This window comes from Oryctolagus cuniculus, chromosome 5 (assembly GCF_964237555.1).
Source record: "Oryctolagus cuniculus chromosome 5, mOryCun1.1, whole genome shotgun sequence".
Classification (NCBI taxonomy): domain Eukaryota; kingdom Metazoa; phylum Chordata; class Mammalia; order Lagomorpha; family Leporidae; genus Oryctolagus; species Oryctolagus cuniculus.
The window spans coordinates 119,325,247-119,351,559 of NC_091436.1; the positions used below are offsets into that span (position 1 = coordinate 119,325,247).

The 26,313-nt window shown below is 43.6% G+C and overlaps 1 protein-coding gene across 12 annotated transcripts in view; it reads right to left on the reverse strand.

Moving 5' to 3' along the window:
- Positions 1-1,417: 1,417 nt before the first annotated feature.
- The window catches only part of TFAP2B (transcription factor AP-2 beta), a 29,057-nt gene continuing 4,161 nt past the window's right edge, over positions 1,418-26,313 (reverse strand). For 3 of the 12 annotated variants that reach the window (XM_017345175.3, XM_017345178.3, XM_017345185.3), the window contains 7 exons: positions 25,172-25,630; positions 20,481-20,541; positions 12,877-13,096; positions 11,150-11,268; positions 8,799-8,940; positions 5,731-5,990; positions 1,418-4,648 (listed from right to left, as the gene is read on the reverse strand). In XM_017345175.3, coding sequence (XP_017200664.1) covers positions 4,587-4,648; positions 5,731-5,990; positions 8,799-8,940; positions 11,150-11,268; positions 12,877-13,096; positions 20,481-20,541; positions 25,172-25,630 — 1,323 coding nt within the window. In that variant the 3' untranslated portion in view covers positions 1,418-4,586. Of the gene's footprint in view, positions 5,991-8,798; positions 8,941-11,149; positions 11,269-12,876; positions 13,097-20,480; positions 20,542-25,171; positions 25,631-26,313 lie in introns of all 12 variants that reach the window. The other 9 variants (XM_017345177.3, XM_002714495.5, XM_070074660.1 and 6 more) reach the window with 6 other exon arrangements.

The window sequence follows — 26,313 nt, forward strand, 5'->3', positions numbered from 1 at the left end:
ATATGTTTATGCAGGGTTAGTGCTAACCTTCTGCAAAAAAAAAAATTTTATAATAATAACTTGTCATAGGTTATGGAAATAACCCATCAGTCCCTTGGAATAACCCACACTCTGCAAATCAAATGTAAAGGAAACATTGTAATAATCTAGCCAGAGACTAAAATCGGCATATGTGTGCACACACACACACCCACACATATATATATTCTGGCTAACTGGATTGCATGCCCTCATATTCACACTTCCCTTGGTTTTCTTTGCTTCCTTGCTTCTACTTCTCTCTTTTTTTTTTTTTCCTTTCAACTTTTCTTTGGTTCCTTTGTTTATAGAACTAGCTGTGATACCAAACTTTTTTCATCAAAAAATAAGACAAGAAGGGGGAAGAAAACCTCACACAAAACAGATTCTATTGGCCTGTCCCTTCTACCTTTCCCTATTGGAAAGTTCAACTAGAAAAGATTGAAATGAAAAACAGAAAATTGGTATAGGGTCATCAAGATTTAACATTTCTGATTCTCATTAAGTGTATATACATGTTGCTGTTGCTGGGGTTTCTTTGGTTTTGTTTTGGTTTTGTTTTTTAGAGTAAGACTGAGGTAGTTAAGGATCTTAGGAGGTCTATGTTTTACAGATAAAGACCTTGAGGCCCCCAGAGAAGCAGTGACTCATCAAACTGTATGACATCTTGGATGACTTTGCTTTCCTGACCTCAGGGAAGACACCCAAGCCTTGGGATAGAATACAGATTGAGCTGATGTTTGATCTCTGCAGCCCATAACGGCTCGGCTACAGCCCATTAACCCAAGGGAGAAAAGCTGGCTTCCCTAGGCAGTCTCTGAGGTTAAAGTAAGAGACAAATTCCCAAGTCATGTCCACCTCTTTCCTCTTCTTGGTCAAGGGAGCTTTTTCTTCTTTTGTGTATGAGTGTTCAGTCCTTCAGTTTGCCAGTTACCCGTCTTGGTCCCAGTGCAGGAGCCTACAGACTTCTCTCCTACTGCATCATCTCTTTCTGGAAACACCACACCAGAATGCCACCCTGCTAGCAGTGTCCAGGTAGTATCATCTTTGACTTGGACTCGGAGTTCTTGAGTTTCCTGAGAAGTAAATTTAATCCCTGATTTTTAAAGGGCAAAATACACCAAAAGATGCAGTTAACATGAACTTTTATTGCAAATCTGGTTAGAAATTGGAGAGAAGAGTGTCATTTTGGAACTTAAAAAGTCAAAAACACCTCCTAATGAAAATAAAAGTGTTCATTTTTCTAAGAAGCAAATTTATTGTACTTCTTTTGGAATGAAAATGCTGTATGTACCTTGGTAAGAGGAGACAAAAAGGAAAAAAGTTTCTTGCTATATTTTTTCCATCTGTAAAATTAAGCAGAATCCATATTTAAGAAACTGAAGATGAAAACACAACAAAAACACAACAATCTTTTTATTTATGTAAATCAGATCAACACTTGACAATAAACCAATTTCTACCCATTACCATAACAGCTTGTCTATAAAGAACAGAAAAATTCAGATAGGATTCTACCTAGAGTCAAGCGGTTTTTTTTAACCACCCATTCACAGAGGTATAGGTTCACAGATAAATAATCCCAAACTACTTGCTCGCCATATTTACACATTCCCATTAAATTAAGCATAAATAAATATATACAAACTGAACACGGATACCCTCCAGAGCTCTTCTCATGAAGAGCCAATAGATTGATATTTCTCGATTGTGTGGCAAAAAACAATGCTTATGAATTAGAGACTAACTCAAAAGGGGAGTCCATTTTGGCATTTGAGGAAGAATCGGGTTCTTTCTATTTTTAAAGACAACAAAACGACTTTTAGTGTTTCTTTTAAAAAAATCCAATAATTTAATACACATCGGCAAAGGAGGGGGAAGGCTGTTTGGGCTCTTGAGGCAACATCAGATGGTTTAGGGTTGTTATTTCCCTTCCACATAATGTATTACAAGTACAGGATATCAGATGTGATGACAAATTCTCTATAAACACTCTTAACTAGGAATGCATTGTACCGGAGGAACAGTGTGCAGATAAGTTCAAGGTTTTGGGTTTTCCATTCGACAAAAGTTATTTCATAGGATATATAATTGCTGGAGATAAAGTGGTTTCCTTGGCCAAAGAAAACAAAAAGTTAGGTCTTTGAATGCCTCTTCGGCTCTTTCTGTGGGAGTGGAGAAAGTTGAGGATGTGGAGACTAGAAAGAAGGAAAGAAAATGCAAACTACTTGGCAGGAGGGAAGAAGAGAAGTTACTTCCCCGGCTGGGGGAGAAGGTAAAGGTCCTCTGGATTGCGGAATCCGCCCCCAGAACAGCTCTTTCCTCCCGCCTCAAGGCCCACAATACGTGGAGCGGGAGGTAGCAGAACCCGGTCTGGAGATGGTTAGAACCGCGGAGTGTGAGGGCAGCGGCGGCCACATCCTGACTCCTGCTTGCTATCTTTAGCTATTTTGGTTTGGGACCAAGCGTTTAGGAGGGGGCTTGGAGAGTGGATAAAATATAGAAAGAGTGCGGGGGGGGGGGGGGAGTTGCAATTCACCTGTTTGGTTTGAAAACAAAGCTCAAAGGGGCTTGTCTTAAACGTTTCCCTTGACTTAAAAGGCAAACTCTTGCGTTAATCCTACTGTTTATTGATTTATAGGCCCAAGGAAACCAAATCTTTTAATAACTCAATTATCAGATAAACGTAGCGGGCCGGGCTAAGGAAAGCAAAGGGGCGGCGGTACTACTTGAAAGGAGACGTGAGGGATGGATGGGGGCAGTGTGCTTCCCGCGCGCAGGGAGTGGGGGCGGCGGAAGCGCGCTGGGGTTCTCTCTGTGGCTGGGTGGGGCATGAAGGGAACGCACGAATGAGGGCGTAGGGCCACGAAGGGAACCTGCACAGCCAATTACGACAATTCCCATCCATCTCCCCGTTTAGGAGCGCAAGGGCGGGAAGAGTTTCCGTCCAGGCGGCAGGGGATAGGGAGCAGGGGAGTTTCCGATTGCTTGCATATTTCTAGGCCACTCTCCCTCCCGGAGAGGAAGCCCACAGTGGCCGCGGGTAGCAATGGGTTTACGCAGCTCTTGGGAGCCCTCCCCGCCTGCAGCCCGAGGAAATGCCACCCCGTTTACCTACTGGAGAATGGGGCTTTCTCGGTCGCCTTAGCCCTTAGGGTGAGACCGAGAGCAGGAAGGGCCTGCGCGGCCGGCGGCCCCTCCAGCGGCTGATTCTATGTCCTCAACACGACTGGGCGCGAGTGGCCCACACGCTCTCAGGACCTGCACAGTAAGAGCAAGGCGCGTCCATCGCGTCTCTCGCACGTCACACGCGTGGGGCGCGTTGCCCTGCAAGGAAAGGAGACGATGGTTTTCAGTGTGGTTTCTCCCTGCCTCGTGCAATCAGATTACAATTAGCTAATACAAGCGGCCAGGCGTTCAAACCAAGGCGCAGGCTACTGAGTCAGGGAGAAATGGAATGCCTACATGAGCCCTAAACTCTGGTTCTCGGCCTTTGTATTCCTCTCAACCAGTCTACAGCTGGACCTAGCAGACTCAGAGCCATCAGAGGAGTTGGGGGTATTAGATGGGCCGTGGTGTAACCTCAACCACTGCTTAGGCCTTCCAGGTGACCTGAGACCACATCCCTAACTTCCTCTCCTCAACTGACTTAAAAAAAAAAAAAAGAAAAGAAAAGAAAATGATAAAAGGTCTGGACAAAGATACCATCAGGTTTCTAAACCATCAGCCATCCCTCCTCACTCCAAGGCCAACCAAGATGGGGGGGGGGGGGGTGTTCCAATGTAAATCCCACAGAAAAACATCTGGATCTTTGTCGAAGAATGTTGTCAAAGTCCTTTCTACTTTGCTTCAAAAGATGCAAGTATACACCAAATTTAGAGACCTATCTCATCCACCTTTGTCCAGGGGGATTTCTCCCTGCTTTGGGGAAGCTGGAGACACAAGGTTCCAGATCTTATTGCATGGCGATAGTAAGGTGGAGTTCCAAGAATGTAACCGGGCCTCCAGAAGTGAGAAATATTAAATGCATGAAACTTTATCTACTTGGGAGTAGTCCCAGTGTACCCAGACAGTAAAAGTCAAAGCTGAAATACATGTCTGTTCACTGTGCATTATTTTACTACCGTATGCCAAAACAAGTGCACAGCTAGGAGGGGAACATGCCTCATCTTAAAGCATCTTGTAAGAAAGCAACTGTTGCAGAAAAGAGGAAGTCTCTGCCACTCTTCTCCCCAGCTGTATTCAAAAAGCAGCTCCTTCCCACGTTAAAACAGCAATCACCAAAGAGCCCAGGGAAATCAAATCCATTTTACGTGCAGGGCACTACCGTTGGAATATATGGGGCTCCAAAAACCCTTATCCTTTTCCCTTAAAATTCATTTTGCCACCCCCACCCCCGCTGGAATTCCGGTGTTGAGGTATGTTAGCAAGTAGATTCAAAGCTGCTTCCATCATATTGGCCACTTTCTAAATTATTCCCTTTGAGCTTCTTTAAAGAAGTGCACCTGCAGAATTCTGACACACAGGCTTTGATGAAAAAGGGATCGGATTTTTTTTTTCTCAGTACCTTATAGATTGTGTAGGAAGCCCAAGTCCTCTTTGAAGAAGCTCATAAACCATGCGGGCAAAGCTTTGGAAAACAGAAGAGAATGAAATAGTACATACCCCTCCGAAGGAATTACATACTAATCAACAGTATTCATAGTGTCTGTGTGTGTGTGTGTGTGTGTGAGTGCGCGCACGCGCACGTGTGTACACTATCGTTCTTAAAATTGGTAGGTGACACAAATGTTATAATAAATGCAAGATTCTCTGTATGCAGCTGCTGGCAAGGCTGAGAACTAGTAACGTTTCTGAAAAGAATTGATGATGAGTCTTAATCACTTATTGGTCCAGATTTTCCTCAGCCGCGGGAGCCGCGCCGCTCGTCAGGCCTGCAGCCCCGCGAGCTCCCGCCCCGCCCACCCTCGCCGTCCCTAGTTACGCAAAGGGCCAGGGAGCTGGGCACCCGTAGGTTAGGGACGCAGCGCTGGGCGGGGAGGGGACAGAGTCACTGACGCGGCTGAAACAACGCAAAAAGGCTAACCACACCCATTTGCATCCCGGAAAATTCCCGAAACCATGTGAGGAAGGAAAGGCAGTGGAGAAGAGGGTGGCTGGGAAAGTGGGGAGGTGAGGTGGAGGGCGGGGACTGCGAGAGAGTTTCCTAAAAAAAAAAAAAAAAAAAAAAAAATTAAAATTAAAAAAAAAGTTCGTGCGTCTCAGTCAACCAGCTCTCAAAGCACTGACACCAACGTTTCTCCGATTTTCTTCCAATAAGTTAGAGTTTTCTCATGTTTAGTCTTATGTTTATTTTCCAAAGGGGGGAAAATCATGGTTTTTCTTTTATTATCAGTATTACTAAACTCGAAAGAACCGAAGTGGAAAATCCGGACGGTTGTCTCCAAGAGAATCTTGAAATAGACACTGAGAACAGTAATTGTTGCTCCGTTGTACGCCTCAGTTTTTTTTAAGTTATTTAGCTTTCTTTTTTTTAAAATTTTGATTGTATGTGTATTCTACCTAATATAATTCTTCCAAAGCCAATCCGATATTTAAAGCTAAAATTAAACTTTTTTGTTTTGTTTTCCTTTTGTATTTAAAACATTTTTCCTTCTTTTTTTTTTAATTTTCATTTCCTGTGTTTCTCCTCCTTGTCGCCAGTTTTACTACCTGGGCCTTCCCCAGACGTGTGCCTGTTAGTGGTGGTGGTGTTCAAGAACATCTTGTCCATGCCTTTGAGCGCCTCGGTGAGATAGTTCTGCAGGGCCGTGAGCGCGGCGCAAATGGCCGGGGCGCCGAAGCCGTGCGTGATGAGGCTGAAGTGCGTGAGGCAGCTCTGAATCCCCGGCTCCAGGATGGGGCTGGGCCGGCTGTTCCCGATCGGTGTCCGGTCCTGCGCCAGCAGATCTGTAAATTCTTTACAAAGTTGCCTGCAAAAGGGTGGGGGGAGGAACAGAAAAATCACCCTGGGTGTCGTTGTCATTGGCATTAGAAAGGAGACGCTCACACAAGCCCAGAGGCGCCCGGCTACCGAAGAGCGAGGCTAATGTGGACGATTCCGCTCTGTTTCCTTTCCCGGCGCTCTCCTTTCCCGAGCAGCTGGGACTGGAAGGAAGGCGGGGGTGGGGAGGGAACGCAGCCCCTCCACCCCAAAGCCTTGCTTTATTTTTCCCCTCTTCATTCAGTCTTTCCTTCTCCATTCCAGGACTGCATAGACTGTGCTGAGAAACTCGCTAGGTGTTGCCATTTAATTATGAATATTCAATCATTTTTAGCTCTTACCTGGTATTTCTTTTGGGCCATTTTCCCCCTCCCGCCTCTCCAACCTCTTGGTGATCCGGCGCAGAAAGCCCGGAAAGATTTAGGCCCCTGGCCACAAGCCTGTCCCTAGCACTGAAGCAGATTGCTGGAGCCTTGCATGGCCCAGGGCAACAAACTGTTTATTCTAGGAGAGAACGCTGATTCCATTCAAAGCAAAAACCTGTTTACCTACTGTATTTGGGAAGGGAGAGATTTTCTTTCTTTTTTGTTTTTTCTCCCTTTCTTGCTTGTAAGTGCAGGCGACTATAAATCTTTGTAAAACAGGATTGTTGTCAATATAAAAGGATTCCCACATAGTTTAAATAAAACCTAAAGGTGGACTGTTAAGACACCAGGGAGGATAGGTTTTATTTGTTGAAGGTTTTTATTTCCTCAAGGCACTTACAATTCAGAGGAATCTCCCAGCCTTAGAAATCCTGTGTACCTAACTACAGATTGAGCTTATTTGAGAAATTTTTAATATAGGAGATAGATGGGAAGTTTTGAGCCCTGCAGGTCAAATGACTTGGCTCTGCTAGCAGGCAGAGCTACAGCATCCCAAAAGCTACAGCCTTTCTCACATTGGCAGACTTTTTCTGTTTACTGCCCTCCAGCCCGAGTCTGTGGGATTTTGAGAAAAGCAGACCTACAGCGCTCCCATTTCCAATTCCTCAGGGAATGACCGGACAGGCACTTGGCAACACCTGGCCTTGCCAACGAGGAAACAGCGCAGGTGACTGGATTCAAAGGACCCTGGAGCATTCTTTCCCCAGGGTGCTGCCACTTTGGTGAGGGATACTGCCTAAACCAGATGGGGTATACTTCCTCCCTCACCCTCTCACAGCAGCTGAGAAGTTGTTTGGTTCTAAGGCTGGTGAATAGAGAACGCTGATAGGTACCCTCTTTTCACCGTGTGGTTTCTACCTTCAAAATACACATACACACTCACAACCTGGGAGGAACAGGCAGAAGTTCTGACCTAAGTCAGGCAGTTCTCAAACCAGAGGTGCCTCGGAATCAGTGGTGGGGTTCAGGGTACTCGGAGGCCCTCCCCCTCCCTCCAGTGATTCAGGGGATTGAGGTATAGGTTCATGCCTAAACATTTTGGAAAAGCTCCCCAGGTAATTCTGACACCCCACATTAAGAAGTACTGGCCTAGGAGAAGCCACCAGGCTTCAGGAAGGGGAGCAATTATAAGCATCCCTTCAGGAACTGGAAGAGTCCTTGGTGGAATTATTATCTGATTTACACACTTTTAAGTGGGGGGGGGCCTAAAATATTAAAATGCACTTACTCACAACAGGTCGCCCACGGCAGACACCAGGGCAAGGGGTAGCAGGCAGGCAACTGACTAAGGTGTGGTGCAGCTAGCTTTGTACCTCAGAGGAAAACCTTGCCGCAAGAGGGTGCCGGCCAGGTTTTGATCATTGGGAGAGCTGGTTAAAGTCTTTCTATAAGTTTTGTATGCATTACAAAAGTGCCAAAAAGGAAATTCTGTACTGGGGAGAACAAATACTTAAGAGTCAAACATTTTAAATCTTCAAAGCCCAAACGAGGGTCTGTAAGCAATTAAAGTTCTGGGACATTAATATTTTTTGACCCTGCGGAAAGGGGCAATCAAATTCCAATCACGTCTCAAAAACATCTGGACAAATTTGAGCAAATGATTTTTCAGCCTTCCATATATTTCTTTAAATTACGCTGTCAACGGAACAAGCCCGCGTCCTCCAGCGCTAAATAAATGAGCGCCGCCGCTGTTTGGGCCGCGCCTGCTAGAGAAACGTGCGGGCGCACGCAGCGCCGCCCACTGCAGGCCTGAGCCGGCCATAAAACACCAACAATATGACACCGAAGCCAAAGACAGGAGTAAATCAAATAAATAGAAAACCCACTGTAAAAGTTCAAATGAGCTCTAGACCTAAATTTAGCTGGAGATTTACTATTTTCCCCTCTGGAGTTGTAGTAAATTTTACAAGTCAGTGGAAGATGACAAACAGCAACGTTGGAAACGGAGTAATTAGAGCTGTGGGTAGAGATGGGTACACGTGGGTGACATATAGACACCCTGAGCGAGCACACATGGCTGTGTGGATCTGACAGGGAAAGAAATGTGAAATCCAGGCAGAAATATGTGCCTAGGGATCAGGGAGGAACTGGAACAAGGACCCACCCGGAGAGGGTTGGAGAAAAGAACGGTGAAAATCTGGAATTCAGATTAATAAAGCCATTCTCTGCAGACTTGGAAAGAGAAAATAGCAGAGATAAGCCAGAGGAGCCGGGACAGATTCCTAGCCAGCTTGCCACAGGCTGCAAACACCACTTTCAACCAACCCAGTGAGCGACTTCTCTGCCCCCACAAATGAGGGCTCTATACTACCACAACGCAGAGCTCCTCCCAGCAAGGAGCCTCAGCAGGGTAGAGAGTCTGGGACACTCACTTGGTGGCCAGCAGCATATTCTTTCGGGAGTGCAGGTCACTAGGGTCCGTGTGCTGCCGGTTCAAATACTCCGAAACAGCTTTGGCGGGGAACTCTGTTTCACAGATGTACCCAAAATCTCGAGCTAAGTGAACAGCTTCTCCTGAAAAGACAGCAGCAGACGCAAATCAGCACCCATTCCCTAAATATCCAGGAACAGGAGAGGCTCCCTGGTCAACTCTGGTAGTGTTACTAGAGGAAGCCAGCTGTTGGGGACAAAAGCAGAGATGAGACAGATGCCAGAAGTAAAAATGATCCTCAAGCTGTAATTAAAGTTGACAGAGCTCTTTCCAGACCCTCCCTGAGCCGTGTCCTAGCTAGACATCTCTTGAAGCTACAGGGTCTCTCACAACCCTCTTACTTTGTCTTAAGGGAAAGGTGGGCTGATGAATCCAAGAACCACCTTAAAATGGAACTTAAAACATTTGGCTGGCTGTTCAAGCCAGATTCTCCCCTTCTCTTTAAAGCATCTGTTACACCTGCTTTAAATAAAATTTAAAAGTCACCATCATCTTCCTATAATTGTATTAGGAAAAAATCTCTTATTAATAACTAATATATATAAACAAATCCATGTGTGCATGTGTCCACATATATTAAAGAATATATGTAAAATATATAAGGAAAGAGTTTTGCTACCCAGCAATGAAATAATTATTCTCTTTGTCACTTTCCTGCTAGGCTTCAGATTTCTCTCCTTCAGAGGTTGCTGTCATCATCCTCCTACTTAAAGATTTTCTACTGCACAAAGATGACACAGAGCTGTAGAGAACCAGAGCTTTTAAGGTATCTCTTGGCTTCTGAGGAATAAAGAATTGTTACTCTTTAAAGCACAGCCTTGGGGATTCCAGGAAAGATCCCAAACATGAAAAAGAGATATGTTGAATTACCCCATTGCTACATTACTTTTAAAGAGCACGACTTACATTTAATCATCATTATCATAATAACAATGAAAGATTTCTCATGGTGCCTACCAGGATTCATAAAACTGAAAACTGCCAACCAAATATTGGAATTTCAGTGGGTTTTCCAGTTTCTCCTCTTCTCCACCAAATTCCCTATCTTGGACAAAGATTATTTGGACTGCTTTTCAAAATGAGGATTGTAATATTAGCAATTCCCGGAAGGGCAAAATGTGAAACCCCCAGGCTGAGAGTCGACCGCTAATAACTGTGGTTTGGAAATTCAGTGACTGCTTCCTCTGGAGGGTAAGTTTGGGCCAAGCAACTTTGCCTTAAAGATGGCAAAGTACAAAATGCATAATTGTGATGAATTTATGGTTGCTGCTTAAATATTCTAAGATGCCCTCCTCCAAAAACCAACTTCCTACAGGAGGGTCATAGATCATAGCCAAAAAAAAAAAAAAAAAAAAAAAAAAAAAAACACAAACTATAAGCTAGATTTTAAAGAAAATTCTACATGTTCCTCTTTTAGGATCATCTATCTATACAAAAAGTCTTCAAAAAGTGCATGGAAAATGTGTATCATGAGAAAACTGTGCATCAAGATAAACTCACCTTTCCATTTCATTTTTCACAAATTTTGAAGTATACTCATATTTTCTCTCCTTTTCCCATTCCACAAATTCCACTGTACATTCGCTTTTTCTAGACTATGTAGACAAGTTTTTTCATTACATACTATAAATACCATCTTCAAACTCAAACTACTGAGAAAATTAGGTCTTATTACAATCAAGATATTTTAATTCACACTTGAAGAATCTACATTGCTGATCAGACCTGACTGCCCTCCATGTTTCCACAACCCCCTCCCTAGCTTTCTCCTAGGCATCACTGGCCTTATTAAGCCATCAATATTTCACTATGTTCCAGGTAATCAGCAAGAGATACGGCCCTGGAAATGACATGTGTTTTAAAATAACCATTAGAGGTCATGATTGCAGTATGTTTTCCTGTTCCAGCACTCCAGAAGTAAAATCTGGGAAGGAGAAATGGGTATAGAATAGATTGTTGCTTTGTGGATTCACTCTTGCAAGAGTTCACACAGAGGTGTTTCCAATATTGTGTGGCAGCAGAGCTGACCCTGCCCTGACTTGGAGGCTAGACCTGCCTACTTCTCAGAGCACAGGAACCCCCAACACGCAAGGATATCCCCTGGCCTCTCTACAATGGCTGGCTCTAAGTAAAAAGACCTTTGAACTTCTCTCAAGCAGCCGCTTGACATCCAACTCATAAGGGCACAACAATCGCAATGATTTCCAGTTAATCATGAAACATGTAAAATGTCAGCCTCCAGCCGACAGTTAAACTCAGCCACTTCGTGAAATGGCCACACGTCTTGCTTACCTTCCACCAGGGAGGTGAGTAACGTGACATTTGCTGCTTTGCGCCTGCCCGCGGGTAAATTCAAACCGATTTTTTCTAGCCTTTCTCGCAAAGATCTCCCCCCATTTTTCGATTTGGCTCTGAAATTGCAAGAATTAACATTCTGATTAACCTCAGAGTGTTCCTGAAACAAAGTTTAGACTTAGCAATCTAAAGCCCAGTGGAGCTTGAAGAGGTTTTAACTTGAGGTTAGCACATTTTTTTCCCTTCCTTTTGGTTATTTGCTGATAGTTTGCTGAGGTTTGCTTAATTTCTGCAATACAGAGCATAAAAAAAATTGAGTCGTTTTCTTTTTTTATCTTGTGAGGAAAAAAAATGATACCAGATGGGAATAATTAGGGTGTAGGTTGTGGGTCCAGAGAAGGTAGAAGTTGCACATGCACACACACATTTCTTCCTTGTCTTGGAGCCAGTGAGGTGAGCAGCACAACCTTGCTGAAAAGAGGAATAGAGCCAGGTGGTTCAGAGAGGAAAAGGCACTTGGTGGAACAGGTGAGCTTTGCGAGGAAGGGGTCAAGAGCTGCTGTATAAGCAGCTGTGTTAGAAAGTGAGGGAAGACTGAAATATGAAACTAATAATGATAAGCATAATAACACTAAAATTAACACTCTGGGGAGTTTAGTTATGTGATAAGCACTTTATATTGATTATCTCCATCTCATAACAAGTTTTAACCACACAAGCTCAGTGCTCCGGGGGTGACTGAATACTTCCGTGCTTCCTCACTTACAACTGAACCAAAGTAGAACAGAGCAGGGGAATTCAAAATGAGAAAGTTCCTGGGTCTCACCCTAAATTGCTCCCAAGACTCTCTTTGTAAGTGCTAAAGTTGGGCAAAAGTACAAGGGGGGAAAATTACCATGAATTTTGTTGCGGTATTATCCACACAGCCATATTTAGGAAAGAAGGGGCCTGTCCATCCCAAAATGGGAACTTGGAAAGTTCCACCTCATACAAAGTCACCTTCAGATCAGGGACACTGCCAGTGGTTCAGGGGTTAGCAGGGACTTTTGGGTACAATTTAACCTTCAGACAAAAGGAAGTTTCCAGGAGGATTCAGTCTATGGGAGGAATATCCGGGCGCACATAGATGGGTCCATGCAGTAACCATCAATCCTTCTTCCATGGGTATTATTATTCCTAATGGTGGTGGTATTATAGAAGGAAGAAGTTCACCGATCTAGAAGAGTTTTTCAGTGAGGCACAATGCATTTGTGAGTGGTGAACCCAATTTAGTGGATTGCCAACTGCATTTTAAAACATACAATCAAACAGAAAAAAAAGCCAGAGTACACTAGAGATATTTGATAGTGGAGGTACGGTGTACAGATAGATGTAAGTTCCAGCTCGAACGCTTAGGCTGGAGAAGGCGCCCCTGGTGTCCTGGAGCAGGAGGGCCCGGGGCGGGGAAAGTGGCAGCAGGTTTTCAAGCGGCAAAAGAGTGGGGACCGGGAGGGAGGAGAGCGAGGCTGCGCGTGCGCGAGCGCGGGCCCGCGGGACGCCGGTCTGAGGGCCGCGGCGTGAGTGCACGCGGCCCCGAGAACGCAGCGGTCAAGGTTCTGGGTTTTCGCCGTGTGGGGACCCCACTCCAGCCGCGCGGTTGCTAGGCAACCGCGTCCGCCTTCTCCAAGGTCTCCGCACCGGCTTTCTTCCCGACACCCAGGAAACATTGGTTTGAGGGGTTTTACCTTCTGAGGACGCCACCGAGGAGAGACGCATTGAGGCATTCGGGGGGCGAGAGCCGTCTCTGAACTTCTCCAACAGTTACTTTGTACTTTGAAGTTGAACTGAGCAGAGACAAGCGGCCTGGGACCGAGCAAAACACCTCTCCGGTGTTGACGGACATGCCTCCCAAGAAGCCATCTTTATTCATCATTAGAGAAGTCACAGATTTGGGAGGAACCGGAACTAGAGAGAAAGAGAGAGGGGAAAACATTCCATAAAGGTGACCCGGTTTCAGTCCTGGTGACTGGCTGACAAAACGTGCTATTGTGAGAGACCACAGGACAGGAACCAAGTGGAAAGCTGGGGAGGAAGGATTTGTTCCAGCGAGGCTGCGGTGCGTTCAGAGCACTGTGCACAGATAGAGGCCGACACTCCTTTGGAAACTTACCTGGTGTGTGGGCACACACGTGTCACTTTCCACAGCACCGCTCACTACACCAGTCAAGAAAACACACAGCCCCAAGCTTGGACCATACTATGAAGCCAGGCAAATCCTATTCCATCACGTGCTAGCTGTGTGACCTTAGACACTCATTGAATCTCTCTGCATCTGTTTCCTTGTCTGCCTCCTGAAGACAATAATGCCAGTCTCATTTGGTGATGAAGCACGAAGGTAATCATCACCACCCAGTGATACAAAACGGTAACACCAATTGTCTCTATGGGAACCCGTTCCTCCCCTCCCATTGGACCCGAGTCTGTGGTCATCACCAGAGAGGCTCAGGAAGTTGAGCCCTATCAGACTCTGTGCCCCCAGACAGACAGTTCTGGGGATCTGGGCTCCAGGGAGCTGCCCTCTTTAAAACCGGCCCCACTTCCCCCTATATAATAATGCTAGATTCTTTTAGAAATAAATCCAAATGCTCACCTCCAGTGAAAGCAATTGTGCAGTGAGATGAATTTTGTTTACAAATTAAAGCTCTGGCTGGTGGTTGTTTGGAGCGGTTATGATTCACAACAGGTGCCCTGATCAATCAACCAATCACTCTAATTCATATGAGCGGTGGTCTTGCCTTGCCCCAGTTGTTTCATTTCGGCAAGTAATTGATAACAAACCGCACTCAAGGTATGTTTTATGCAGAAGTTAATATGAGCTGACAGCTGGTTGCCACTGCTACCCTGGTGCATTCAGCCTCTCCAGCCTGTATTTCTGTTTAATTGTGTTTCAGTGTCATCTGCACGTTAGGAAGAGGCTGGGCTCAGAAGGCTGGGAATGAAGAACAGTGAAGTCAACATCTAGTTCCCTGGCGATCTTGCCCCTTGAGACTCTTGCGTGATTCAACTCCATTTTCTTTCCCTAGACTCTAGAGGTCACTGGGCAGATGATCTTCCTGATTTGCCTTATACCTTAGTCTCTTCTATTGGGATATGAAGACAACAAATCTTCACAGTATTTTTGATTACCAGTCCAGGGGATTTATTGAAACATGCCTCTGATATGCAAAAAGATGTTTCCACTCCTACTTCTTTGATAAAAACTCTATCATCCCGATAGGAGAAACCACTCTTTCTACCATCTGGAGCCACGAACACCATAGTTCAAATAAAATGCATAACCTCCCTTGTATGGAACAGGATAATCAACAATAAGTATTTTTGTAACAGTTCATCCTTTTTACCAAGAATTCTGGTATTTAAACCTCTATAATTACTCAGAGACTTCTAAAAGCCAGGAAGCTCCAAAATCTTTTATTTACTTGGAATTGTAGTTGGCTCTTTACCCAACAACTTGTGGAAAAGAGCTTTCCTAGAGGAGTTGGGGAAGGGGTACAAAAGTATTTCATTTAGCCACTTCTTGGAGGATACCTGTATCTGTCCACAGAGGCCAAGACCTTGTCTCAGGTGGATAAATGATGATAGGTAACAAGGTGGCTCTTCAATGGCTGAAGGGGGATGGCTACAGGGAAGGCTTTCTTCTTCCTCATTCCCCTCCTATTTTCATTTTGGAAGTTGCTTCTCATTTGAGAATGAACCAATGAAAAGTCAAAGCGTGAGTATTAATCAAATTTGAATAAAGTCTAAAATTAAACTCACTTAACAGTCCAGTGACTGGATTGGGAACACCCTATCATTGGGTCTCATACACAATATTAACATCTATTTTAATCTCTTATTCTTCACAGCAGTCCTGATTTACACATTTCACATTCAAATTCACATTTAAGGCCCTATAAACAAATAATTTGTGATCATGGAAACTGGCATCATGTAAACTTGGAAAATTTTCCCGAAATATAGATGTCCCTTTGTAGTTTTAACATTATGTGAACTATGGAAATAAGTTGCATTGGAATCACATCTTTGATAGTCTGTAACATTTTTTCTTTAAGTACTCCTGATAATAGTTTAAAATAACAACAACAAACCCACTAAGCTGAAAATACAAAGTTCAGTTCCTGCATCCTATACTGAATAACTGAATAGCTCCCCAAAGATTAGAATTTTGACCGATTCTCATGGTCACAGACATCAAATCTCTTGAAAAGACAGGCCTTTAGAGACACTTTAAAATGTGCCTTCTAATTTTACTACTTTAATTGCCTGATTTACCTGACAAGAGCTTTTCCTAAGGGGATGTGTATTGCTCTCTCTCTTGGGCTGTACCTCTCTGCATATGCATTAACACCTAAATACCCTCAATTGAATCAGCTTTTGTCAGCACCCTACCACTCCCGGAAGGTGTATTTTTTCTTTTAAAAACAATGTTGTGATGTACTTCAGGGTTTTTGGTTTTGTTTTGTTTTTGTTGTTTTTTTGTTTTGTTTTGTTTTTAAGTATCACAATCCTGTTTGACTTCTGCATAGTCCCTTCTCATCCTTAGGTTCTTAACCTGTTTCCTACCTAGCAAACTTTTGGTCCCTTACATTTCTCTTGTCCCAACTTTCCTTTAAGTCCTTAACTCCATTGTCATCTACTTTCCCCATCCACTTTCACACCTGCTTAGCTCAGCTGATTAACCCCATATTTTATTCTCTTTGTCTTTCCCCTTCTGCTTACCTCCAGCTTATCAATAAACCCAGAGAGCAACAGGGCCCGGTTGATTTGTTAGTAATTATGAGCACACTGTTCCTGCTCACAGAACCCAGCGATGACTGAGATAGGTTTAAAGCGACAGCAGGAAATGGTAAGGAAATGGAGCATAGCAGAACTCAGCATGAAGCTTTCAGTTCTTTCCATGTTTACAATTTTCTGTGCATACATTAAAAGTTGAGTTTTCTTTTTTTTTTTCCTCTTCACTCAGTTGGATGGCATAGCCAACTTCTTGAATGTAACACATATATAAAGCTCACTCACCTCCCTTTCCCCATGCATTATGTTGGGGAGAAGTAGGGGGAGAAGGTTTAAAAATACACCAATACTTCATTAGCGTGACTAGGGTTTTATTTAAGATAGAGGAGGGTAAATGATTAAAGAAAATATTATTCATTATCTTGTTATATAGAGCTAAAGGGTTAATAGGCTGCCTCTTCATCGCTTCTCTTTAAACTTAAGTGTGAAACCATAGCCCTGGGATCTTTGTGTTTGACTGGATCTGCTGGTGGGCAGAAGGAAAGAAATGAACTTATAGAGTCAAGGCATGAGTCCCTCTTTGAAAGGCTATCTGACTTAAACTATGTGTTGAAGCTACATGGTGAAGCAACCAAGAGGCTCAGCATTGATTCAGAATGGGCACTAAAAGGCAAATAATTACATCTCACCAGCAGAGCACCCTTTCCTCACATTTGCATTTTTCCCATCTACCTGAGGGCTGTATTTTATTTCACATGGATAGCACATGTATAAATGTGAGCACAAATCATAGAAAGAAAAATAATCCCCACAAAGAAAGCTCGAATATCAAAAACTACCAACACCCAGTATTAGCATCCTTTAGGGACAGAGTCTAAAAGGCTGAACACCGTGTTGGGTCTCATCACTTACATGGTGTCTGGGACCTCAAGAAAGTCATTGATCTTCTATGTTGGCACTTGGGGGGAGGTTCTTATTTGGGGGGTTTCATATTAAGGGACTGAAGAAGAGTGTCTAACTTTTCCCACTTTGAAAAACATCTATGTACTCTGGTCACTCTCTGGGTGGTAGAATGCATCTCGGTGTCTGCTTGATAAATGCCAACTGAGATCCCTGTCAGCTCTGGAAATGTGAACCTCTTCTTTCAGGAGGCTCTGGCAGACCTTTGGTGCATTTTACCTTCTAGGCTAGGAGGAATACCAACAGCATTCATTGTAATTGAAATTTGGCAATTCCTTTATTCTTCCCACCAAAAGAAAATGCACACCAATCAAAGTGTTTATATGGGGAAGGGGCCAGAACTAACGGGAAAAAAGGTGGGATAGAATGGAGGTTGAACTGAAACTAACCAAACAGGATATCCCTAAGACCAGTGAAAATGCCCCACAGTCACAATATTTGAACCTTGGATTCCAGCCACGACAGCCTTTCCAAGAAATCCCAGCATATTTTCTGCTGTCTAAGGTGTCAAACAGATTGCATATTGGCCTCTGATTGCACCAAAACCTTTTTCTCAAAGCCTAGGTAAGCCTTTTTTTAGTTAGAATATATGATGGTGGCAATGATCATTTATATTAACCCCCCACTCCAGATTTCTAATCTTAATGGAACTGAGAGTTAAGAATGATTTTTTAATGTCTCGTTGGATTTTTAGACTGTTAATGTACCGAATCCTTCTCATTATTACTTTATTGATTGCTCATTGACCAGCCCTCTTCAAATCGTATTAACCACCCTCTGCCGGTTTAGATTAGGAGAGTTTTAAAAAGCACCTTTCATTACTCCCTCCCACTCTTGCCAAGGAGTTGAGACTAGGCAGCTTAATGGGAGCTCTAATGGGGCAGCTAAGAAGAGAGGGGCCACGGTCCCTGCCGATTGCATTAATAGCTCAAAGGGGGCCAATACAGAAAATTAGCCGTAAACGAGCTCTGGAGATCTTCAAATGAAAGAGCCATTTATCACGCTGGCTACCTTCACTCCACTCGTTTGCTCTCTCTACTGGGAACAACTCATTTCCTCTTAACTAAATTACTTCAGAAATGTCAGCTAAGCCCAGATAGCAAACATAACAAGAGAGGGAGCCTATAACCTATGCAGTCATATCAACCCAGGTGAAAAATTAGGCTGGTTAAAATTTAGGAGAAGGCCTTGCCATAATTGGAGAAAAATAAAGATAGAGAAATGTACCTTTATTGCTCCTAGTTCAGAAACACACCCCTGATGGTCTGGGTGCATGAACACAGAGGCAGAGACACCCAAACCTAAAGCAGTTGTCAGCCTTCTATTAATGAGTTGTAATTTAAAGAAAAAATATCCTTCTAAACGCCCATTATGAAATAAATTAAACAACTGTGTCCCTTGCCAGTTGTTGGAAGTTATTTAGTTTAGAAAAGTTTTTCACCTCTTTTATGAAATTAATCCCATGGAGACATCCCTCATGAGGGGTGTAGGCAAAGATAGGAGACCAGAAGGCAGAGAAGAGGCTAATGAACCCATAACTTTATTTTAAGAAGTTCATTTTTTGAGTTAGAAAAATAAATCAAGCACTTATTCTTATTTGCCTATGGCTCTCTAAAGACAAAAATATGGTATTAGTATCTTTTCTTCATGTAATAAAGCAAATATAAAACATTAAATAATGGAACTGACCTAATATTTCACACCACACCTTCTAAATCAATTAAAGTAGCTAGAGTGCTAATTAAATATTTTAAACTGTACATTTTTAAAAAGCTTTTGGGAACATAAAATATATTTCAATGTTTTAAAAAGAAACTGCAACTCTTGTCAATGTTCTTCTTATTCCTGGAGATAACCTTACATATAAATATTCACATTTCTCTGACAAACATATGCAAGCTCTGAGGCCAAAGCATCCCACATCTAAGAATTATTTTCAGCTCCATTTTTGCCAGGCAAGCTAAGTTCCAAATATTTTTATTGGCCTGACTATTAATAACATTGTTGATTGGTCATCTGTTGGGCACATCCCACTGCCAGCCCAAATGATGTTGCTAGGATACAGAACCCTGAGCTAAGTAGCTCTAGCTTTCCATGAAAAGGGCGGGGGAATTAAAACAAAACGCACAAAAAATCACATGCAGAAGCTCCTCCCCAACTCCTCCCCAATCAACCAGTAATTAACCAAAAGATCCAAGATGGAATAGTGCAAGTGAGCTGTCAGCACAGTTGCAATACTAAGTCCCGAGCCTGGGTATCCTAGCAAACTCAAAAGCTGGCCTCAAATCTGGAAATGATATCTAAAGAAGAGAGGGAAGAGATGTTTGGAACAACATTTAAAATATTAGTTTTGCCTTCAACCTTACTATTCTACAGGATACTCATTTTAAAGCCAAATGAAATAATTTCAAATACTGATTCCCCCACCCATATTTGAAGGCTGCTCTTCCTGCTTTTGTAAAAGAAGACAATTTAGAATCCCTCACCCTGTTTGAAAACCTATTCCACAGTTCTACTATCCCAGTTTGACTCTGTCAAAGCATCTTTCAAAATCATCCTTTCTTTTCATTGTTTTTGTGAATGTCAAGTGGCTCAATTGAGTCATGAATGACTGAGGCCGGGGATTGTTGACATCAAACATAAGGACAGGCTTTCTTCAGTATTGATAGAAATGGGTTACAGTCCTAAGTTCTATCTTCAAATACCAGTTCCTGTGATAATTAAAGACTGCACTGTTTATACATTCAAGTTCCCTAAATTTGTGGCATGTGAGTGACATTCAGGCCTTTCGGCAGCCACACACTAATCTCCAGGCATTCTCTCAGTGACTGTCAGAGAAGAGGAGAAAAAAATTAAGCAGCTGCAATACGCCCAAAATGAGTTATTGTAATTACATTTAATTAGTTTAATTAGTTAATTATTTTGCTTACAGCTGTACAAGAGACTGCAAACATTTGTTAATATCACATGCCCTTTAACAGTATGGGGTGATTCCACAGTCACACTAAATCATGAATGCATATGTAGAAAGATTTAGAAATGTGCCTAGGCTGTCTTTAGTGTCTCAGGATGCGCATATTTAGCAACACATTTGGCACAGTTTAAAAAAATAATAAAAAGAAACCACTCATAAAGTATGAAGAACAGGGAACAAAATTACTGCCAAAAAGCCGAATACAAAATCAAAGATAGAAGAAGCTGCCCTAGTGACACAGGGTTTAGGTCCACAAACTCCAGTTATCAGTGAAATAATTATGACATTTTTGAAACCAGTGTTTCCCAATCAGTTCCACATATGATGATAGTTCAATTGTCTAAGAGTATCTAGGACAGCTACTGACTATACCAAGAGAAAAACAGCAATCGTCTCAGTCCTCTCCCTCTCATCCAGGTTTCTGTCGGCAGCTTTCTCTCCCCCTCACCCCATTCCATTCTTCCCGACATGCCCTTTTACCTAGGCTGACAGTAGCTGCCCTGAGATTGTGAACAAACATTTGTCTCAGATAAAATAATGAATTTCCCCCCAAAGTGAAAGCTCATCATAAAGACATTAAACCACAGGAAAACTTTGCTTACTTTTGAGAGGAATAATCCATACCTTTTTTAATGACAGATTGGTCCAATAGATTCATGCCGCTGTTATTGGCATCTTCAACTGACTGTGAATATAAAAACATCACTATTCAAATTGACTGGATATTAAAGAATCACACACATAAATCATGTCATTCCAAACTGGAGTTTGTTATTTCCATTTATATTAATTCACAAAGGGAGGTTTTATTATTATCATTATTAGCTCCAAATGGACATGGAAATGAAATTTACACAAATTATAAATTCTTCCAAGGAAGAAAAAGAGAAAGGAAACTGTGAGAGACAGCTGAGATGCAATCTCCATTTAGTTATTATATAAAACAGAGATATTACACAGACATGTAAACTTTTATATTATTTGCTCTTATGACTTGTAAAAATTTGTCAGCAGCTAAAAGATTCCACCAATATTAGTAACAGTGATTTCTGTTTTCCATTCTATCCCAGCACATCTTAACCCCAGAGCCATTTTACAAATAGATAATAGTTTACATTATGGGATTTTAATTAAAGTCTGCGCAGTTTGGAATGGAATGCTAACAGAAACACATAGTAACATGTTTGCAAGCCTGAAGGACCGCACACCTACTGCACTACATTCAGGTTCCTGTGAGCCACAAGCTTCTTGCTGCACAATGACACATCCTCAGAGGAGCCTAAACAATTTACTGTCCCTGCCCATTCTGCTGCTGCTGCTTCCCAGCAGGGAGCACACCTGTTAGGGAGGCAGTAACGGCAGACACAGAGACACACACAAAGGCCTGGACCCTCCCAGTCAGCACCTGGGTGACCTCATGGGGAGCATTATTTCTCCGTGCCATAGTTGCATCCCAGAAAAGGAAAATTTCAATGCTAATCATTAGCAGCACTTCTGAGGGGGAAAGAGATACAGGAGCAACATTCTCACTGTCAGGATACACAGCCAGAACAGAATCTGTTTACACCAAACAGCAGTTTAAAAGTAAGATGATTTATTCAGGGAGGAGGCCTGATCATTTCTTTCCCCTTTTAATAATGTGCAATTGTTCTCCTTAGTCCTTAGCAACTCATTTGCCCAATTTGTCAAACCCTCTGTACAGAAGTAGAAAGCAAAGGGCTGGAGGTGAGGTGGGGTTTTCACAGCACCTCCCACTCACTCCTGCTGCATCCCCAGACAGGGTGTGTGTTCACTAGAAAAAGTCTATCCTCAAACTAGCAGCAGCTTAGAAACAAGATGATCTAATCATGGAGAAGGCATGCTTATCTGTTTCTTTTCATTTATGGTAGTGGCTTTTCAGTTCTCAGAAAGGTGAAGAAAATTGTTATCCCTCCATAAGAATTATTTTCCATGTTGCAACATGCCATGTACATCCAAAGAAATGGTAAAAATCTGTTTAAAAAGTACTTCACTTAACTTTTTCACAACTCCACTGGGGACCCAAACACACACACACACAATCCATCTCTTCCTATGCTCACATGTTTGCAATGGCAATGTGTGCACGCAAGACAGAAATACTCGCTTGTGTGTGTGGGCCAGCCGACCTCTTACACGAGCCTGGACCCGTGAGCCCTTACACCTCACCCTCACGTTGGTACGTAAATATGTATATACGCCTCATCAGCGACGTGGGGTAGTTGTGGTAGTTAATGAGAAGGCTCTTGTCTGATTTTCTATCTAATTACGGCCGCCTGCTGGGTTTTTGTACAGGATATTCACGCAGCATGCTGGCGCTTAATCGTCACAGGGAGGATCGTAAAGATTTAATTAGGACTGCATGCGGAAGCGCAGAAAAACAACTCAGACTCGTAATTACTAGACTTCTTTAGTTAAAAGTGATACCAGGGGTTGCTTTAAGACACTAGGGTGTGTTTCTGTGTGCGTGTGTGTGTGTGTGTGTGTGCGTGTTGGGGGGTTGACTTAACATTCTTGTATGTTTACACTCATGTATGGTAGAGGTGACGGGAGGTTAGGATGCAAAGATGGGAAGAAGGAAGGAGGTGTAAATGGAACCTAAACAAATCCCAAACTAGGTGTCATCTCATTTCCTCTTTCTGTAGCCCTGTGTCTGAGTTTTTAAAATTGCCCCCCCCCCCACATACACAATGGGTGAAATGTAGCATACCCGGAACCCAAACAGTGATTTGCTAGTTTAATAGCCCCTGTGAGTAAATTGAAATAGAAATTGACAGGGTTTTATAGTTTCATTTAAAAAAATATTAGAAGCATTTGGTTAATTAGCTCCCTACTTCTCTACTCTCTTGGTCGGGTGGTGGTCCTGTGTGTTTGCCTCTAGGTCACACAACATTCCCCAACCTTTGACCCACAGGCGGGGCAGAGCCCTCAGGGTCTGTCAGGTCTGTGGCTAGGGGGGATCTGGGATACACATCAGGCCCCTTGACAGAGAACAAGTGACTTGGAGATCTGAGCTGAGGTGCATTTTCGTCCCTTTTAAAGACCCGAGTGCAGCCAACCCGGGTAGCTGCAGGGAACGTAGAAACCCTGACTCATGGAAACTTCAGCCCCGGAGCTCCAGATCCCTTCTTGAAAGTGGATCTTACCAGGTGGAGCACATGAATCTCAGCCTCTGGACTCTGGGGGTCTAGTTCAGGTACATCTACCTCCCCTCCACCTGGCCCGTCTTTGTCACCTGCCCAGTATCATGTCAACTTCACCCTTGCCTCAAGAGGTCTGTCACTGGTATGCAAGACAGACACCATCCCTGCCCTGGTGGTTTCCTTCTTGGGACACATGCAGGGCTTTTCCCCTGCTAACCTTTGCACTGGGGATTGTCTCTAGGAGGTGCATCTCCCATCCCACCAAGGAATCGGCTGGAATGAAGCTGTGGAACAGGGCAGAGATCCGACAGGAGCACCAGAGGGCCAGGCCTGTCCTTTCTCTACTTTCGGGCTCTATTTACCTCTGCAGTTTAGAATCCCGACCCCAACAACTCAGCCCAGGGTGCTCTGTTCACATAGTCTAAAATCCTTTCTGGCGCTTAGACCAGGGGTATTCTAACGTGTACTGATATATTGCACAACCTGTGTGTCTTTCACATTTTACCTTTCACCACTCAAAAATCCTCAAAAATTTTTTTTGGAAAAAAAATCTAAAACTAAAGAAATCTGCTGTCCCTTTTTGGGAGAAGAATGCCTGGGTTCATTCGCTCAGCCACTTGGCCTGCAGAGTAGTGGTGACATTGCATCACTCACAGTAACGGTGATGAGTTGATCCACTTTCATTATCCAGCACTTTGAACCATACTCAGCGAGGTTAATTTAAAAACTTTCCCCTCAAGACACGTATTACCCCAATGCATTAAAAAAGACTATTAAATATTTCCTTTCTCATATGATATTCCAAAATGAGCAATATCTCCAGATAGGGACAATCAAGCTTGGTTACATCAACAAAACCATCACTCTTTATTATTATGGGTAAATCAAACCACAAATCAGATGATTTCACCTTTTTTTTTTGAAAATAATAAATAACTGAATTTCTTTTAAGCCAACAAACCATCATAGACCACACAGAGACAGCATTGGATGCTGTCACCACATTTTAACTGTTTAAAAATATAATGTCTTCAGCAAGGTACAGAAGAATGACTCGTGAGCCCTTTTCTCTCCAACTGCATTTTCATCTCTTCATAAGTATATCTCAAATGATGCCTAATATACACAACTATACCAATGAGACTGAAGTGTCAATTAAATACCTTTCAACCATATTTTTCTTTCCTGGAGACTATTTAAATTATGAGGTGGGGGGAGACTTGCCCAGAATTACCCAGGCAGTTTTAGAAATAATTTCTTTGATGTTTCTTTGTTTAGTTTAACCTAGTACTCTCAACCAAATCAGGCTCCATTGTGTAGGCTGCAGATGGGATAGAGGGTGGGTAGGGGGGAGTGTTTTGAGCCTTTTGTTTTAAGAAATAAACACGTGATGCCTCTTCAACTGGGGTGGTGGCACTGGGGAGAGGAGAGTGTTAACGGAGGAGGAGAACTGGAAAAGGAGGTGGAGAATATCACTCCACAGTCATTTAATGAACCAAAAAGTGAAAAGAATCTCCCAAATGTTACCTGTCCTCTTGGATTCCCAAACCCAGTTACAGCTTTCTGGGTCTCTCTCCTACAAATATTTCATTTCTTGGATCAGATGATTTTGGATCTTTATCTCGGGACAGGGCTCTGCTGCTTATGGGACAATCACAGCAAGAGCAGCACAGAGCACATTTTTCTTCCAATGTGCATAGCCATGCTTACCACTACCTTTGCAAATCCAGCAGGAACCTCTGGATTCTGCAGGCCTTTGAATGGGACCAGGCCTGCTATGGGATATACATGCTGCTGGTATTGGTGGGGTACCAAGTTTGCCCACACAAAGCACTAGAGAATATGCTGCAGGAGCCAGAGAGTTGAGGCAAGGCAGAAATCCTGATTCCTAATTATCTCAAATTATCAACACACACAAATATTTCGCCTTTCATGACTTAATTTCTAGTAGTCCTAGCTTTCATAATAGGATCTCCAGAAATCGCCACAGCAGAGCCATATACATACACATATATACACAGAAACAGATATGCCCTGTACTGCTGCTTCTGTTCTAAGGACGGGAACAACGTCTCCGAAAGGAGATAAGAACCGTCCCTCCTCCCCGCCCGGGACGTTCGTTATTTATGGTCTTTTTTATTTGTTTGTGGTTACCTGGACGTCTTCCATGCCGGGATGGCCGAGGCCGTGCAACGAGAGGCTGTCACCCATGCCCGCGTCCAGGCCGTGGTGCGCCGAATGCAGCAGCACGTCCGGCCGGCGGACCGAGTGGTAGTCCCTCCGGGGGTCAAGGCCCGAGAGTTGGGGCAAGGCGGCCCGAGGCTGGGGCAGGAGCGAGCCGGCTTCCGAACCCACTTCTTGTCGCTGCCGTTGCCCCCAGGGGTGCTGCTGGGGCTGGTGCAGTGGATTCAGGGAGTAGGGATCGTTGACGTGGGAGTAAGGGTCCTGGCTCTGGTGGTAGGGAAGCGGCTGGTAGGGGGGCGGGAAGTAGGGCGGCTGGAAGTCCGACGACGGGGTGTGGGACAGCGGCGGGGCGCTTGAGTAGGGTCCTTGGGACACCGAGCCCAGCTGGGAAAGCCGGGAGCTGTGGCTCGGGACGCCATCGTGCCGGTCCTGGGAGCGAAGAGAGGAGAGAGAGGGAGAGACACAGAGAGACAGAGAGAGAAGGGGGAAAAAAATACAAGCGACAAATGGAGAAGCTTGGCTTCTCTACGTTCTTCCCGGGACGAAGAGAGCAGAAAGTTTGAAACTTGAACCCCTAAATTGACTCAGGGGGGCCACATGATTTCATCAATTCCAAACGCGAGGCTTTGGGGAGATAAAAAGGTGGTGGGGGTTGAAATCTCCCACTTAACCAATATCTGAGCCTTCTTTGGGGAGGGCAAAGCAAGCAACAGGGCCAGGGACAAGGAGAGAGATTCTAACCACCTCAAGAACATAGAAGGCTTGATCCGGGTTTGCTCTTCTGGAGGTTTTAAACTGTTTTTTTTTGTTTTGTTTTGTTTTTTGTTTTTCCTAACTCTTCTAGAGGTCCAAAGCACAGCAACTAAAACTTCACAGATTTGCTGTGTAGCTGCTCCTGTTTCAAAGCCAACTTCTGCCTTCACTGACAATGCAGCTGGCTGGTCAGGAGCTCCCCACACTACCTGAGTCCCAGGAGCTCAGAGACAGCCGCCTGATCGGAGTTCCCAGTTACCCCTCCCTCCCCAAGAGGAATTAAATAACTTAAATAGTAGTGTTTGATGAAAATGAATCTCCTTCTAAGTCAAATCCTAAGCCCTTGTTGAGTTGTGGTT